Source organism: Ceratotherium simum, chromosome 33, assembly GCF_057802395.1.
Source record: "Ceratotherium simum simum isolate JZ-2026a chromosome 33, ASM5780239v1, whole genome shotgun sequence".
In the NCBI taxonomy this organism is placed as follows: Eukaryota; Metazoa; Chordata; class Mammalia; order Perissodactyla; family Rhinocerotidae; genus Ceratotherium; species Ceratotherium simum.
This window is the reverse complement of record NC_141932.1, coordinates 11,258,004-11,273,172: the sequence shown is the minus strand read 5'-3', so window position 1 is coordinate 11,273,172 and position 15,169 is coordinate 11,258,004. Positions and strand designations below refer to the sequence as shown.

The 15,169-nt window shown below is 49.8% G+C and overlaps 1 protein-coding gene across 1 annotated transcript; it reads right to left on the bottom strand.

The window, feature by feature from the left end:
• Positions 1 to 9,370: 9,370 nt before the first annotated feature.
• On the bottom strand, positions 9,371 to 14,460 carry KLK14 (kallikrein related peptidase 14). The gene is made up of 5 exons (XM_087421274.1): positions 13,977 to 14,460; positions 12,968 to 13,139; positions 11,037 to 11,290; positions 10,580 to 10,716; positions 9,371 to 10,107 (listed from the first exon to the last, which is right to left on the bottom strand). The coding sequence occupies exons 1-5, from the start codon at positions 14,014 to 14,016 to the stop codon at positions 9,955 to 9,957; spliced, it is 756 nt and encodes a 251-aa protein (XP_087277400.1). The 5' UTR covers positions 14,017 to 14,460; the 3' UTR covers positions 9,371 to 9,954.
• Positions 14,461 to 15,169: the final 709 nt, after the last annotated feature.

Genomic DNA, 15,169 nt, shown 5'->3' with positions numbered 1-15,169 from the left:
ATTTCCCTGTTGTTGGCCTCCCCCTCTCCACCCCCAATGGCTCGGCAAGCTGTCACCAGGCACCCCCCAGCCTGGGCTTGGCCCTCCGCTGGGGGCGGAGCTTCCAGGACAAGCTGGGACCTAGATCCGGGCCTGCCCAAGCCCGCGTTGAACCCACTGTGAATCTTCAGGCAGCAGGACCCACCTAGAGGGAAGGGGACAGGCCAAACCCACTCCAAATCCCCATGACCTGCCCTAACATCAACACATTTTCCATCCCACTTTCTGATCTCCACTCCAGCCCCGTGCATATTCCACCCAGATGGCCATTTTCCACCTTATTTCCATATACCTACCTAATCCTAACCACACCCCTTACCACCAGCCTATCCCTCAAATCCAGTCCCATCATCCAGTCCCATCAACAATTATCTCAAATTTATCTCTCAACACCAAACCTAACACATCCAAATATCAGTCCCCAGCCTCATCTCCAGCTCCAACTCCAATTCCAGCCCTTTTTCTTCTGAAAAACACAAGGACGCCCAAATGTATTCTACTGTTTCCTCCTCCCCAACCATCAGGCACAAGAAGGGAATCTTCAGATAGGTGGGTATAAATCACCCGTCTTGGATTTGGATGGGGGCAGGGATTGGGCCTGGGAAAGCAATATTTTGGACCAATGGCCTTTTAGGAACAGGGCCAGATGGGTTCAGGGAGTCCACGGGGGCCGTAGGTGGAGAAAAGGGGGAATTGGAAAGCTCTGGGGGCCAGGATGGGGGGGAAGAGGAAGCAGGAAGAAGTGGTGTTTTGGGAATGAATAGGCGGCTCCTGGAACTGTGACAGGGTGGGACCGAGAGTTAATCTGGGGTGGAGGGGGCAGGATTAAGGATTAGGGAGGACAGAGGTGGGGTCAGAATTTGGAAGAAAGCCATGGATGGGGACGAGATAAAGTCTGGAAGGAGAGAGAGCAGTGGTGTCACAACGAGGTTAAAGGGTTGAGATGGAAGGAGTGAGGATTCACATCAAAACTGGTATGGTCCGTACTGGGGGAGTTAACGTTTGGATGTAGGGATCAAAACTAGTGTTAAAAGACATATATTTTGGAAGGGTCTAACCATGACTCTCCTACATATTTAAAATGAACATGTCAAAGATTTTATTTTGATTCATTAATAAATGATGGAACTAGCAAGATGTTACGAAGAACCACACATGTGTAAGCAATAAGGAATGTCGAAATGAATTTATAGATAGATGCAATACTGGCTTATTCTATATGGAGGGGAGGGAAATGTACTTCCACCTGACAAAACTCATTTGCACGGTTATGGACGAGAATTATTTGCATTGCTATCAGCTATCTATAATTTATAGAGTTGCAAAGTAGCTCAAAGACAGTAAAAGAAGCAGAGACCTCATAAAATCAGATAACTCATCTAGTTTTCCATCCAAGACACCTATTGGGTCCATCTTAAAGTCTTTCACAATTTTTCCCTATTCTAGGACTAAAAGTTTGTGCTCAGGTTTAGGATGGGTCTGATGGTCATCACAGCACTGGGAATGCAAGTGAGTTTGGGGAGGAGAATGGATATGGGGAGAGGAGGGAGTTGGAGTTGGTTTTGGGGGTAGGATTGGAGTGTAGATGGGAGGGATCTGGGGATAAGGTTGTTGATAGAGTCCTGTTGGGTTGGGGCTGGAGATGGTGCCAAGTTGAGGTTTTAGATGGGGAGGTATTGAAATACGGTTGAGTTGGTGTCGTGGGTTGACACTGATAGTGAGGACTAGACGTGAGATTGAATGTTATGTGCTAGGGTAGGGTTTTGGTGGGAGTGGGCTGGGTCATAGCTGTGAGCCCCTCTCAAAGTGAGAGAAAGGCCACTGTCCTTCTCCACCTTGAAACCACCCCACATCCCAGGGCTGGACCCAGAGTGGGCACTGAGTTCACTCTTTTTGAGTAGAGTTGGGTTCAGACGAGTGGCAGGAGGGAGGATGCCAGATTGAGTAAGGTGACAGGCTTGTATGGGAAGTCAGGGTAGCTGTGCCCTCTTGTGGCCTGGGTCCATGCTTCCAGAAAAACCTTTCTCATTTGGGAAGGGTTGGAACCTGGAGTGGGGGTGGCTGGCTTTGGCTTTTGCTAAAAAGTGAGTAGCAGGTCAATGATGATACTAGGGGTTCTGATTGGCCAGGACTTAGGTTGGCTGATTCTCATTGAAGTGAGTTCATGGATTCACAGAGAGTTGGGTGCATTCCCCCCTCACTTGATCAATAAGGCAACTGGAGTGGAGGGCAGTGAGCTGCTGAAAGTCACACACCAACTGGACCAAATCCAGGAGTACTGTCCCCCCACAAAGAGCAGGGCAGGAGAAAGAAGAAAGGACTAGAAAAAAGATGAGGTGTTCCTAGTGGTTCAGAGCTCAGACTCTGGAGCTAGACTGCCTGAGTTCAAGTGACATGACCACTCGGTGCCTCAGTGTCTCATTTGCAAGATGGAGCTATCGACAGCAGCTACCTTGTAAAGGAGGGTTAAATGAGTTAATATTTGAAGGTGCCCAGATGAGAGCCTGGCGCGGACCAAGGGCCACAAATGTGCTCGTTAAATAAGTAAAGCTTGAGAGATGGAGGTAGCCCGAGGTTCCTGGATGCCCCACCCTAGCTTGGCTTCAAAATGGGGTTCTTTGTCAAGCAGAAACTTGAAGTTCTGGTTGGAAGTGCTGGCTGGGACTAGAAAGTTGGCCCCACACCCAGGCCTGGGGGAGAGGCCACAATGCAAACCTGAAGGGAGGAGGAGACAGAGAAAGAAACAAAGGGGTAAATACACAGAGATAGAAGGACAGGGTGGATGGGTAGAGGACAGAGGAAATGCGAAGAGCTACAAAGACATAGAGACGGAGAAACACTCAGGGAGAAACCAGACTCCTGCTCCTGGAAAGAAAGATGCACAAGTAGTTGAGAGACACCAATTCTTCTTTTAAGCCGGATCCGTGTTATTAAGGATGTTAGCCCCAGTCATCACCTTTCCCTGCAGCAATGACATACCACTTTTCACCCATCAGAACAGCAAGAATTAGAAAGGTCACTCTTGCCACCTACCTGCACCTGCGTCTGTGTCCACATCCTCTGTCTCCTCTCCCATTTCTATAGATGAACAGTCTGCATCTCCAAGACCCCTCTACTAGTGCCCGGTATTCCATCCCCTCTGGCTTCCTTGAGGACATTGTTGCAGTCAGCAGTTCTCTGCTCCTTTGCCTGCATCATCAATTTTTTTCCTTCCCCAGTGAGCAGTCCATTGACATGCAAATGTGCTACAGTTTCTCCCATCTACCATTAAAACAATAAAAACAAACCAAAACAAAACAAAACCCTGTTCTCTCAACCTTCATGCTCTCCTTCAGCTCCTGGCCCAGCTGTTGCTCCCTTGACTGCAATTCTTCTCTAAAAAAGTTGGCTACACTTACTGTCTGCAATTCATCTCCTGTTCTCTCATGAGTACACTCCATGAATGCTTTCTCCTCCACTACTCCACCAGCTGTGCTCCTGTTAAGGTCACCAATAACTCCCATGTTGCCGGACCCAGTGGCCAGCTCTTTAGGGTTCATCTTACTTGAGCTATCAGAAGCATTTAAGAAGTGGATCACTCCCTGTTCCTTCAAAGAGTTTCCTTCCTCAGCTCTGGCACACTATACCCATCTGGTCTTCCTCATAACTCACTGGCTGCTCTTCATCCATGTCTGGTACTGTTTTCTCCTCATGTCCCCATTCTACGTGGTGGAGCATCCCAGAGCTCAGCACCTGGCCCTCTTCTCTCCTCTGTCTACACTCACTCCCTTGGTGATCTCGTTTGGTCTCATGGCTTTAAATACTATCTACATGCTGACAACTCCCAAATTTACGTCTCCATCCAGATCTTGCTGTTGAACTCTTAACATCCAACTGCCTACTCAACATCTCCATGTTCAAAACCAAACTCCTACAACCTGTGTGTCCATTGATGGGTGAATGTATAAAGAAGATGTGGTATATATATACAATGGAATACTACTCAGCCCTAAAAAAGATGAGATCTTGCCATTTGTGACAACATGGATGGACATTGAGGGTATTATGCTAAGGGAAATAAGTCAGACAGAGAAAGACAAATACCATATGATTTTATTCCTGTGGAATCTAAAAAAACAAAACAAACTCATAAACAAAAACAAAAACGAAAACAAACTCATAGATACAGAGAACAGATTGGTGGTGATCAGAGGGGAAGGAGGTTGGACAGTGGGTGAAATGGGTGAAGGGGGTCAATTGTATGGTGATGGATAGTAACTAGGCTTTTGGTGGTGATCACCTTGTAGGGTATACAGATGTTGAGTTATAATGATGCACACCTGAAACTTATATAATGTTATATACCAGTTTTACCTCAATAAAAACAAAAAACAAAAAAAACTCCCCAAAACCAAACCCCTGTCCTCCAGCCTTCTCTTGTTCCAAAGAGGCTCCTCTTGTAGTCTTATTCTTCTCAGTAGATGGTCTTTCCATCCTTCCATTCCCCGGCCAAAACCTTAGTCTCACCCTTGAATTCCTTTCCTCACAGGACACATCCATTTTGTTACCAAACCCTGTCAGCTCAAAATAGATCCAGAATCTGACCATTTCTCAACAACTTCCATCCTTGCCAGTCTGGTTCCTCTCAGCCACCATCATCTCTCACCTGAATTATCATAGGTCTCTTATCTGGTCTCCTCATTTCTGTCCTTGCCTGCCTACGCTATATTTGCGACACAGCAGCCAGAGTGACCTTTCAAAATGTATCTCAGGGCAGGTCACTACTCTTCTCAAAACCCTGCAGTGCCTCCCATCTCTCTCAGAGTGAAAGTCATGTTTCCTTATGGTGGCCTTCAAGGCTCTAGACGATCTGGCCCCCAATAGTCCTCTGACGTTATCCATCCTCTCCTCTCCTCCTGGCCCTGTCATGCCAGGCACACTCCCATCTCAGAACTTTAATACCTGTGGTTTCCACTCCTGGAGCCCCCTTCTAAACCAGATGCTGCATGGTTTCTTCCATTCTTGTCATCCTCTCCATGAGGTCTTCCTTGACCACCGTAGTTGGGGGTCCCCAAGACAGGTTCAATGAATCACTAGAAGGACTTGCAGAACTCAGAAAAGCTGCTATACTCACGGTTTTGGTTTATTACAGCGAAAGGATGGAGATTAAAATCAGCAAAGGAAAACGGCACACAGGGAAGAATCTAGGAGAGCCCAGGTGCAATCTTCTAGTGTCTCTCCCAGTGGAGACGTGCAGACAGCACTTCTCCCAGCAATGTGTGACAGCACATAGAGAGTATTGCCCACCAGGGAAGCCCACCTGAGCCTTGGTGTAGAGGGTTTTTATTGGGGGTTGGTCACACAGGCACATGGCTGTCTGCCCGCATGGCTGACCTTGGTCTCCAGCCCCCTCCAGAGGTCAAACTGATACAACATGCCCCAAGGCCTCCACCATAAGTCACCTTATTAGGACAGATGCTCTGGCATGGCCCAAGGCCTCCAGGTCATCAAAGACATTATTATCAGGCAGGCTATTTCAAGGGTTTAGAGGTTCCCTTCCAGAATCCAGGCAAGGGCCAAACCTTTCTTTGTAATGTGCAGAGGCTGGAAAACCCAGGTCTGCTGAGTTAACCCTTCATTGCACAACCACTCACTTAAAATTGCAACCCTCCTCTGACGTTCTCCACCCCCTTTCTCTGCTTTACTTTTCTCCATGACACTTAATTCCCATCTGTAATACTTGATGTTTTGCTTATTCATTTGTTTCTTGTCTCCCTCTCCTCTAGAAGTGAGTTCCTTAAGGACAGAGGTGTGTTTTTTTTTTTTAATTTTATTTATTTATTTATTTTTCCCCCAAAGCCCCAGTGGATAGTTGTATGTCATAGCTGCACATCCTTCTAGTCGCTGTACGTGGGACTCGGCCTCAGCATGGCAGGAGAAGCAGTGTGTCGGTGCGTGCCCAGAATCCGAACCCGGGCCGCCAGTAGTGGAGTGCGTGCACTTAACCGCTAAGCCATGGGGCCAGCCCAGAGGTGTTTATCTGTAGTAGGATTTAATGAATATTTGCTGAATGAATGAATGAACTACAGGCATTGTTGAGGATGTGAAATTCTTCTTATTTGGACAAAAATCTGCCAGTACTTGGTGAAATTGAATAAGAGTAAGACTTTTGGTCCCTTGGTCCTGCTCCTGTGAATATCTTGGGGAAGTCTTCTATAGGTCCATAAGGGGCATGCCCCCAAATAGTCATTGCACAGTTGCTTGGGTTGTGGAGGGAACCTAGGTGTCCATCACTGGGGCATTGGGTCATTAAACATGGTGGATGTATATCATGGAGTGGTTCTTCTCAAACTTTAATAAGCATTGAGTCCTCTGGGGATCTTGTTAAAAATGCAAATTCTGGTTCGGTTGGTCTGGAGGAGGGTCCAAGACTCTGCACTTTTAATAAGCTCCAGGGGATTCTGATGCTGCTGTTCTCTGGACTACACTACAAGAAACAGGAGTATAGAGTAGAGTAGGGCTATCCGGTAGAACTTTCTTCCATGATGGAAATATTCTATTCTTCTGCGCTGTCCAATATGGCAGCCACTTGCCCCACATGGCTATCGAGCACCAGAAATGTGGTGAGTGTAACTAAGGAATGGAATTTTAACGTGGATTAAATCTAGCTAATTTTAATTTAAAATTTAAATGATCACATGTGGCTGGTGGCTATCATATTGGACAGCATAGGTTGAGAAGACTCTGTGGCACTGAGAACCAAGAAACTAGATGAGCAAACAGCAACATGGCTAGATTGTTAAAACAGTGTTTGGTGGAATAACGTCACCAATTTAATACCACAATGTGACTCCTCACCTACACTCACCTTCCTTGGTACTCTGTCTCATTAAATCTAAAATACCATTGATTGGATTTGCACTATTATTTTGTATACCAGTAAGAAAGAAAAGGGAGCTTTCCATTGAATTGTGACATAATGCTAAAACACCATCAGTTGTAAGATGCTTCCTGATTTCAGAGATGTTAAAAATATGAAAGGAGGGGCCAGCCCGGTGGCGTAGCAGTTAAGTTCCCGCATTCCACTCTGGTGTCCCGTGGTTCACCGGTTTGGATCCTGGGCGCGGACAGATGTACCGCTTATCAAGCCATGCTGAGGCGGTGTCCCACATAGAGCAACTAGAAGGATGTACAACTGTGACATACAACTATCTACTGGGGCTTTGCGGAGAAAAAAGAAAGAGAGGAAGATTCGCAACAGACGTTAGCGCAGGGCCAATCTTCCTCAAAAAAAAAAAATAAAAAGAAAGGAATGTGCGTCTGAGAAGCAATAAAATACCGTACTCAGCCACCACAGTAAAATACCGTGCTCAGCCACCACAGCTGGGAGAACGGGTTGGAAGTCAGATTAATCTTCCATCTAAATTACTTTTACTCAGCTTTCTAGAGGGATGCAGGCTAAGAATTACAGCATGGGCCATACCGTTTCTTCACCTCACTGGGGGCCCGACGCTACCCAAGTCTGTTTTTGTCCTCTTTCTTCCACTTGTACAGAAGAAGAGCTCATATGGCTGCCACGTCTGAGAGCCACAGTGTTTCTGCATCACCTTGACAGAAAGAGCAGCCTCCGTTTCCCAGCGATCTTCTGAGCTGCTGTAGGCACGCAGGCCCCCGACCTGCCACCTGAGAACTCTCCAATCCTGTGCTGTCCCCCGCAGCACAGCAGGTGAGCACCTGTGAGGCTGGCGCAGCCTTCTACTCTATCTCAACTCTGCAGCATCCAAGCACAGAACTATGAAAAGACAGACCCTAAGACCATTAGGTCATTCCCAGGCAGACCTGCCCTGCAGTGTGCCAGTGGGGGTTTAACCACAGCTCTCAGAAAAGAAGCCCTGATCTGCAGTATTTGCCAATTTCTGTGGTGTAAATCATCCCACTGGGGCTGATGGGAAGCTCCCAATTTGACGTCACTGGGCACGGAGTTGGGAAGAGACGCCCGAAAGTCCACCGTTACAGACGCTGTGTGTTGTACAGACACACAAATAACTTCAAAGCATGGATATTAGTAAAAATAATTAGGACTTGAGAGTTTTCCGTATTTATTGACTTTGTTTTTACTATACATGATTTAATTGTCAATTTATGTAATTCAATTTTTCATAATAGCTGTTTAGCAACCGGTTCAGAATTCCTGAAAATCTGCCAATAGGCTTTTATGGGCTGGGATGAGCTCGCTCCGGCACACACTGGGCCTGCCGCCCGGCCCAAGTTTATTAGCCCTTTTATTCATAGAGACTCTCTACTTTACTTTTAAATTATGTTTACTGTTTATTTCCTGTCTATCACCTCCTGAATATTTATTGACTTTGTTTTTACTATATGTAATTTCATTGTAAGTTTATGTAATTTAATTTTTAATAATGGCTGTTTAGCAACCGGCTCAGAATTCCTGAAAATCTGCCAATAGGTTTTTACGGGCTGGGATGAGCTGGCTCCGGCACACACTGTGCCTGCCGCCCGGCCCAAATTTATTGGCCTTTTTACTCATAGAGACTCTCTACTTTACTTTTAAATTACGTTGACTGTTTCCTGTCTATCACCTCCTGCTACAATGTAAGCTCTGTGAGGAGAAGCATTTAATTGTGTCTGGCTTGTTCACAGCTCCACCCCCAGCACCTATACCAACATTTGGTACCGAGTAGGGGCCCAATAAATAGATCAATGTCTGGCGCATAGTAGGGCCCCAATAAATAGTCGTTGCATGACAGTAAGAAAGAGAATGAAATTCAAAACACAACGATTTCATGCAAATTACAAACCAGGCAATGCGACAAGGCACGTTTTCCAAGAAATGCATGGTATTTGAGGCCATTTGTGTCGGTGCCTGTGGGGAAGGAGGGCACCAGAGGTAAGGATGATGGGTGGAAATAAATCAATAAAATGAGAACAGAGCTCAGCTAGGACTTGAACTCAAGGGTGTGGTTAACTCAGCTCTCCTCACCTGAGATCTGATTAGGAAAAAGAGGCCCTCTCTAGTTGCACAGGGTTTTCCAGGAAACGGTGAATCTTTGCCCTCCCTGCCCTGAATCTCAGCAGTTGCTGCTCACAGGACCCGGGGAGGAGGCTAGGGGGGCAGTCCTGCTCAGAGTCACACTGTGGGGCTAGGCGTCTCCTTCTGCCACGCCAGACACAATGGATGGGGGGGCGTGCAGGCAGACCCCCAGGGAACAACATGCACCCTCATTCAGCCGCTTGTCTTGTCAGAACACGACCCCTGGCTGGGCACACTGGGGCCGCTGTGTATATACCCGTTGAATGAGTTAAAGGAACAGATGAACGGCATTTATGGTTATTCAACTTTTATTATCATTATTTATCCGGTTTTAAAGTTTTGAAAATTGCCTTCTTTGGAATATGGTGTCAGTTTGGTGCCTTCAGGTTCTTGCCCTCTGTGTCTAGGGGGGTCTTCAATAATGATGGTGATGTTTTGGGGGTGGGGAGAGAAAACCTGAAGGAACTGATCTGGGAGAGAGGAGTTCTGAGCTAAGGGTCAAGATCGGGATGCTGGGGGCCAGGACTCCAGGGTCTGCGGGAGGAGGATGCGGGGGGCCCGGAGTCTTGGGTCTGGGGGAGGAGGAGGGGCTGGGGGCCTGGACCCTTGGGTCTGAGGGAGGAGGAGGCTGGGGGCCTGGAGTCTTGGGTCTGAGGGAGGAGGGTCTGGGTGGGGAGGAGGGGCTGGGGGCCCGGATCACGGGGTCTGAGGGAGGAGGGGGCTGGGGGTCAGGACTGGTGGGTCTGAGGGAGGAGGGGCCGGAGGCGGAGACTCCCTGGGTCTAGGGGAGGGGGAGAGGCCAGGGGCCCAGACCCCCGTCCTGAGTGGAGAGAGCGGTGTCTGAGGAAGCATATCCGACAGCTAAAGTTTGGTCACACTGGTGATCATTTGCTCCGTATGGTTTCCTGAATCCAGTTGTGGTACTTGCACAGGTTGGTGTAGACCCCGGGGTAGCCAGGCAGGGCACAGTGCTCCATCCCCCAGGACACGAGGCCCTGGAGCTGTCCTTTGCACACCAGGGGTCCCCCAGAGTCACCCTGAGGGGGAGACACAGAGAGGGGTATGCCCACGAACAGATGGCCAGAACCATGGGTGTGGAGACCCCAGCATCAGAGATGAAGAAGGAGATGGGCTGAGACCCCTAGCAGGGGCTCTGGAGATATCAGCCCTGGGGGCTAGGGTCCCTTCTGTCCCTCTCCACTGGTGCCTGCGCTGTCTTTGGCCCTTGCGTCTCACTGGGCCCCTCTGTCTCCGGAAAACTGTGTGTGTCTCTTTATATGGACCATCTCTTCCAGCTCTTAGAGGTGCTACTCCATTGAACAGATGGGGAAATTGAAGCACAGAGGGGTTAGATCCATTACCCAAGGGCACACAGCTATGAGGCAGTGTAACCTGGCTATGACAATCTCTCTCGGTCTCCGGGGACCTCTGCTGATTTTCATGCCCCCGAGATCCTTTTGTCCCAGCCCCAAACAATCCCCCTCCTCCAGCTCTCCCTCTGGGCCTCACCTGACAAGAGTCCTTCCCGCCTTGGGGGACCCCTGCACAGACCATGCCTGCGGTGATCGCTCCGGAATAGGCCTGCCTACACTGCTGATCCGAGAAGATGTTGATATTCACACACTGCAGCGAGTTGGGGTACTGGGCTGGGGGGGCACTGAGAGGTTATGACTGGGGTCCAACCTCCCACAGGACTCAGGAATCCGGGGCCCCAGCCTCTTTCTCCCTCAGACCCAGGAGTCCAGGCCCCCAGCCCCTCCTCCCTCAGACCCAGGAGTCCAGCCCCCAGCCCTCCTCCCTCAGACCCGGGAGTCCGGGCCCCCAGCCCCTCCTCCCTCAGACCCAGGGGTCCAGGCCCCAGCCCCTCCTCCCTCAGACCCAGGAGTCCGGGCCCCCAGCCCCTCCTCCCTCAGCCCTGGAGATCAGGCCCTTAGCCCCCTCCTTTCCTGGATGCACGAGTCCTCACCTATGGGGCTGGATGTGGTACCCCAGCCTGACACACGGCAGGAAGTCCCCGGGCTGGCACAGGAACTGGCCACAGTGATAGGCCTCACTGCTTTCCCCAGCCGAGCGGGCTGCTCCAGCCGCAGCAGCATCAGGTCGTTGTTGTGGGTCCAGGAGTTGTACTGGGGGTGTGGCACCTGGCGAACCACGCGCAGCACCTGCTGGGTGGCCTCCCAGTTCTTCAAGTTGTACTTGCCCAGGGCGACCTGAAGGATCCTGGCCCATGACCCCAAGAGTAGTGCTGCTTAGGATCTGACATGGAGACCCCTCCCCCACCTCCAGCCCCGTTCTCTTCCCTGGTGATGCATTTTCCCCAAGTCTAACCTGCCTCCCTCTATCTGCAGGCTGAGTGTTTGCTGGCCTCCTGTACCAATTCCCACCGCCTGGGCATCCTCTCTTGGCCCAATCCCACCATCCTCCCGGTCCTCTTTTGAACTGTGCTCTGTCTTCTGGCTTGGGTGTAAGGTGATGGTTGGGCATTGTTGACTCAGTTCCAGAGTCTGAGCCTGGTTCTATGCTCTGAGTTCTAAGACTCTGGGCTTTGGCTCTAGGCTCTAAATCAGAATTGATATTCTGGAATAGGCTCCAGGAAGGCTTCATCTCAAGTCTAGCCTGGCCTCTGGGTTCTAGACATTTTGAACTTTTGGCTCTAAGATAGGAGCTGGGTTCTAGATTGAGTCTGAATTATGGCATACTTTCTAGATACTGGTGTGAGCTTTCGGTTTTAGGGTAGGCTGAGGGTTTTACTTTGAGCTCTGCATGATGGCTGGATTCTGGGTTCTAGATACTGATATAAGCTCCAGTGTCTACACTGAGTTCTGGGTTCCTGATTACGCTCTGGTTTATGACCTGGGTTTTAGACAATGGTTTGAGTTCTGTGCTCTGGTTGAGCTAAATGTTCTAAACACTAGTCTGAGTTCTTGATTTTAGGTCAGGCTTTGTTTCAGATTGAATTACAGGTTATAATCTGGGCTCTTGGTTCTAGACTCTGGTCTGAGCCCTTGACGTAAGGTTGGGCTCTGGGTTCTAGATGGAGCTCCATGATATGGCCTAGATCCAAGGTTCTAGATGTTGGTTAGCATTCTGGGCTTTGCATTCTAGACTCTGGGCTGAGTTCTGTACTCTAGGTTCTAAATTGAACTTCAGTTTATGGCATTAGATGTGGTTTATAGGCATTGGGTGAGCTCTCATCTGGACTTTTACTTCTAGTCTGGGGTCTAGGTTCTAAGTTAGGTCTAGAATCTTGGAGGGGCTCTAAGTTCTGTATGGGGCTTCAGATTATGGCCTACATTCTGGGATTTAGATGCTGGGTTGAGGTCTGGGTTCTAGGCTGCTCAAAGAGGAGATGCAGACTACAATCTGGATTAAACATCAGATCTAGGAGAGGTTCCAGATTTGTCTCTATCTTATGCTCTGAGGTGTATGTTCTAGCTATAAGTGAGGTTCTGGATTTGTGGCTGGACTGTAGGTTCTGGATCGGACTCTGGATTCTAGACAGTGTTCTGAGAGGGGTCCTGAGTTTCTGAATGTAGACTGTGCCCTGCATTCAACCACCCATCTAGAATGGGCTCCTGATCTTTCTCTCTTTGTAGAGCTTGGTCTCTGGATGGATCTCTAGGTTATGTGTTAGGTTCTAGGTTCTCTGTGAGTCTCTAAGCTGGTGTATGGGTTCTAAGCTGTTGATCTGCTTTCAGAATCCAAACTAAGTTCAAGATTTCTGGCTGGATTCCAGGTTCTGAGCTGTGTCTGCGGTTCTAGGCAATTATCTAGACCCCAAACCAGGACCCAGCTACTACATTGGGTTCTACACAGGGTTCCAGGTTCTCAGCTGGGCTCTGGGGCTCTAGACTAAGAAATTCACTTGGTGCAGGAACAGGAAAGGGGGTCACTCACGGGCGGGCGCAGTGAGCAGCAGTGATGGCCCACTGGTCTGACAGCAGGGCCCCTCCACAGAGGAAGCGACGCTGGGGACCTGCCAGTAGGGCTGCCTGCCATGGCTGAGAGTTCTGTCTGCACGGATAGCCACCAATTATCTTGTTCTCATCCCCTTGGCTCTGTGCCACGGCTAGGAACAGGCAGAGGTGGGGTGGGGTGGGGAAAGCACAGTAAACACTCTCCACCCCCCAACCCTCTAGGGTGTCCAGGACCCACAAATCCCTCTCTTCTTTGCCTAACCCTTAAACCACCCATCTCTATCAGCCCCACTCAATATGAGATATGACCAAGGCTGCCCCCATTATTGCCCCAACACAATAGGGAGTTTTCTGACCCTCCTAGTCACCTCCATAATATCTATTATTTGATCCCATGGCACCTCATCTAGGGCCTTCATACATCTGCTCTTCATGACTTCTTTATCACGAATACTTTCTATCATCACTTTTCACAATATGCCACATTTCCCCCATTAATCCATCTCCAACACGTTCAAGGAGCTCCCTGTCCCTTCCCCAACCTTTCCACTCCATGTGACCCCCCAGGACCCACTATCTCGCCCAACACCCTCTCCGCCCACCACACCAGGCCACCTGCCATGAGCCCACCACCCCATCGTCACCCCCACCATCATTTCTGACAACACTCCGTCTTTCCCATGTTGGTTTCTCCTTAGCACAATCAAGGACCGTCCTGTGGCCCTCCTTTCTAATATGACCCCATAGTTCTCCACAATTCATCATTCATTTCTCCCCATCTCCTACGACTCTCCTGTGCCGCCATCTCCTGACACCTCCACAACTCAGAACTCAACCCCCTCCAGCACGCTTCTCAGCCCTGATCCCCAAGTTCCTTGCCACTCCTTCTCATCAGGTCGTCCATGAGCATCCTGCGTCCCTAGGACCTTTCCCCATCTCTTCTCAGAGTCTCCAGAGGACCCCTACCCCAGACCCCACTGCTCTCTTACCTACAGCCAAGATCTGAAGTGCTGTCAGCAGGAGGAACATTCTGGGGGCCACTGGTTGGGTTCTGGCAAATGCAGACAGGGATTGAGAGAGGGGGAGGCTGCAAGAGACCCAGAAGGACAGAGACAGAGAGAGCCTCTCACACAGAGATCAAGACCCTTAGAGACATGGATCAGAGACAGAGCAGAGGCCAGAAAGCAGGAGGGCAGGGTCCGGGGGCTCCTTGGTGGCTGGGGGGAGGAGGCTTGGCAAGGCTCAGACCGGGCCCTGTTGTCTCCCTCTTGGAAGAGGTGCGAGTGGCATCGCTTCCTTGTCACTCTGTGGAGGCCTTTTATCCCTGGTCCTGCTGCTGGCCCTGCCCTTGCCCTTCTCCTGACATCTTTGTAATTGCCTACTTAGTTCCTATTCAGAATTCCCCAATCCCGTCTCCTCCCTCCTCTCTGTGGCCAGAGAAGCGGCCACAGTCAGTAATGAGAGCCCGCCCACCAGCCCAGTGAAGGTTTTATAATCTGGGAGGAAGCCAGAGAGGAGGACCCCAGGGCAGGGCAGACAGGGTGGAGGGGCTCAGGGGAAGGCGCTGGGTGCGGCCAAGCGGGCAGGGACAGAGGCAGAGAGAGGCTGGGAAATGTGAGAGAAGTAACACGAAGGAGGAGAGGCAAAGAGTAAGAGAAATACAGGCCCAGAGAGAAAAGTGTCCACGGTAGGGAGAATTGAGGGAGGTGGAGACAGAGGAGGCAAACGGAAAAAGACAAGAGGAGGCGAGGGGAGGCACAGAGACAAAGTTATGGAGAGATGAGTGTGGAAGGGCGGAGAGAGAGAAGACGAAAAACAGAGCGAAGAAGGCGAAGACAGAATAGAAACAGACACAAAGAAAGAGAAAAAGGTGGGGAGAGAGGAGAGAGGCAGAGGTACCCCCAAACACACACACGTAGAATAATGGCAGTGGTGACGGAGGGAGGTGGAGAGGCGATGGAAGGAAAGGGTGGTACCACGGAAGAGAGAGAAAGAGGATGCAGGACACGGCAGATAACATGGGGAGATGGAGGGAGCAGTGGATACGAGGTGGGTGATGGGGACACTGACAGAGGACACTGAGAAAGAGGAGACAGGCAGGCATATATGAAAGGTGACAGCACAAGAGGAAGAGAGAGAGGTAGGGACTGGGGATGGGGAGCCACAGGAGAAGGAGTGCGGG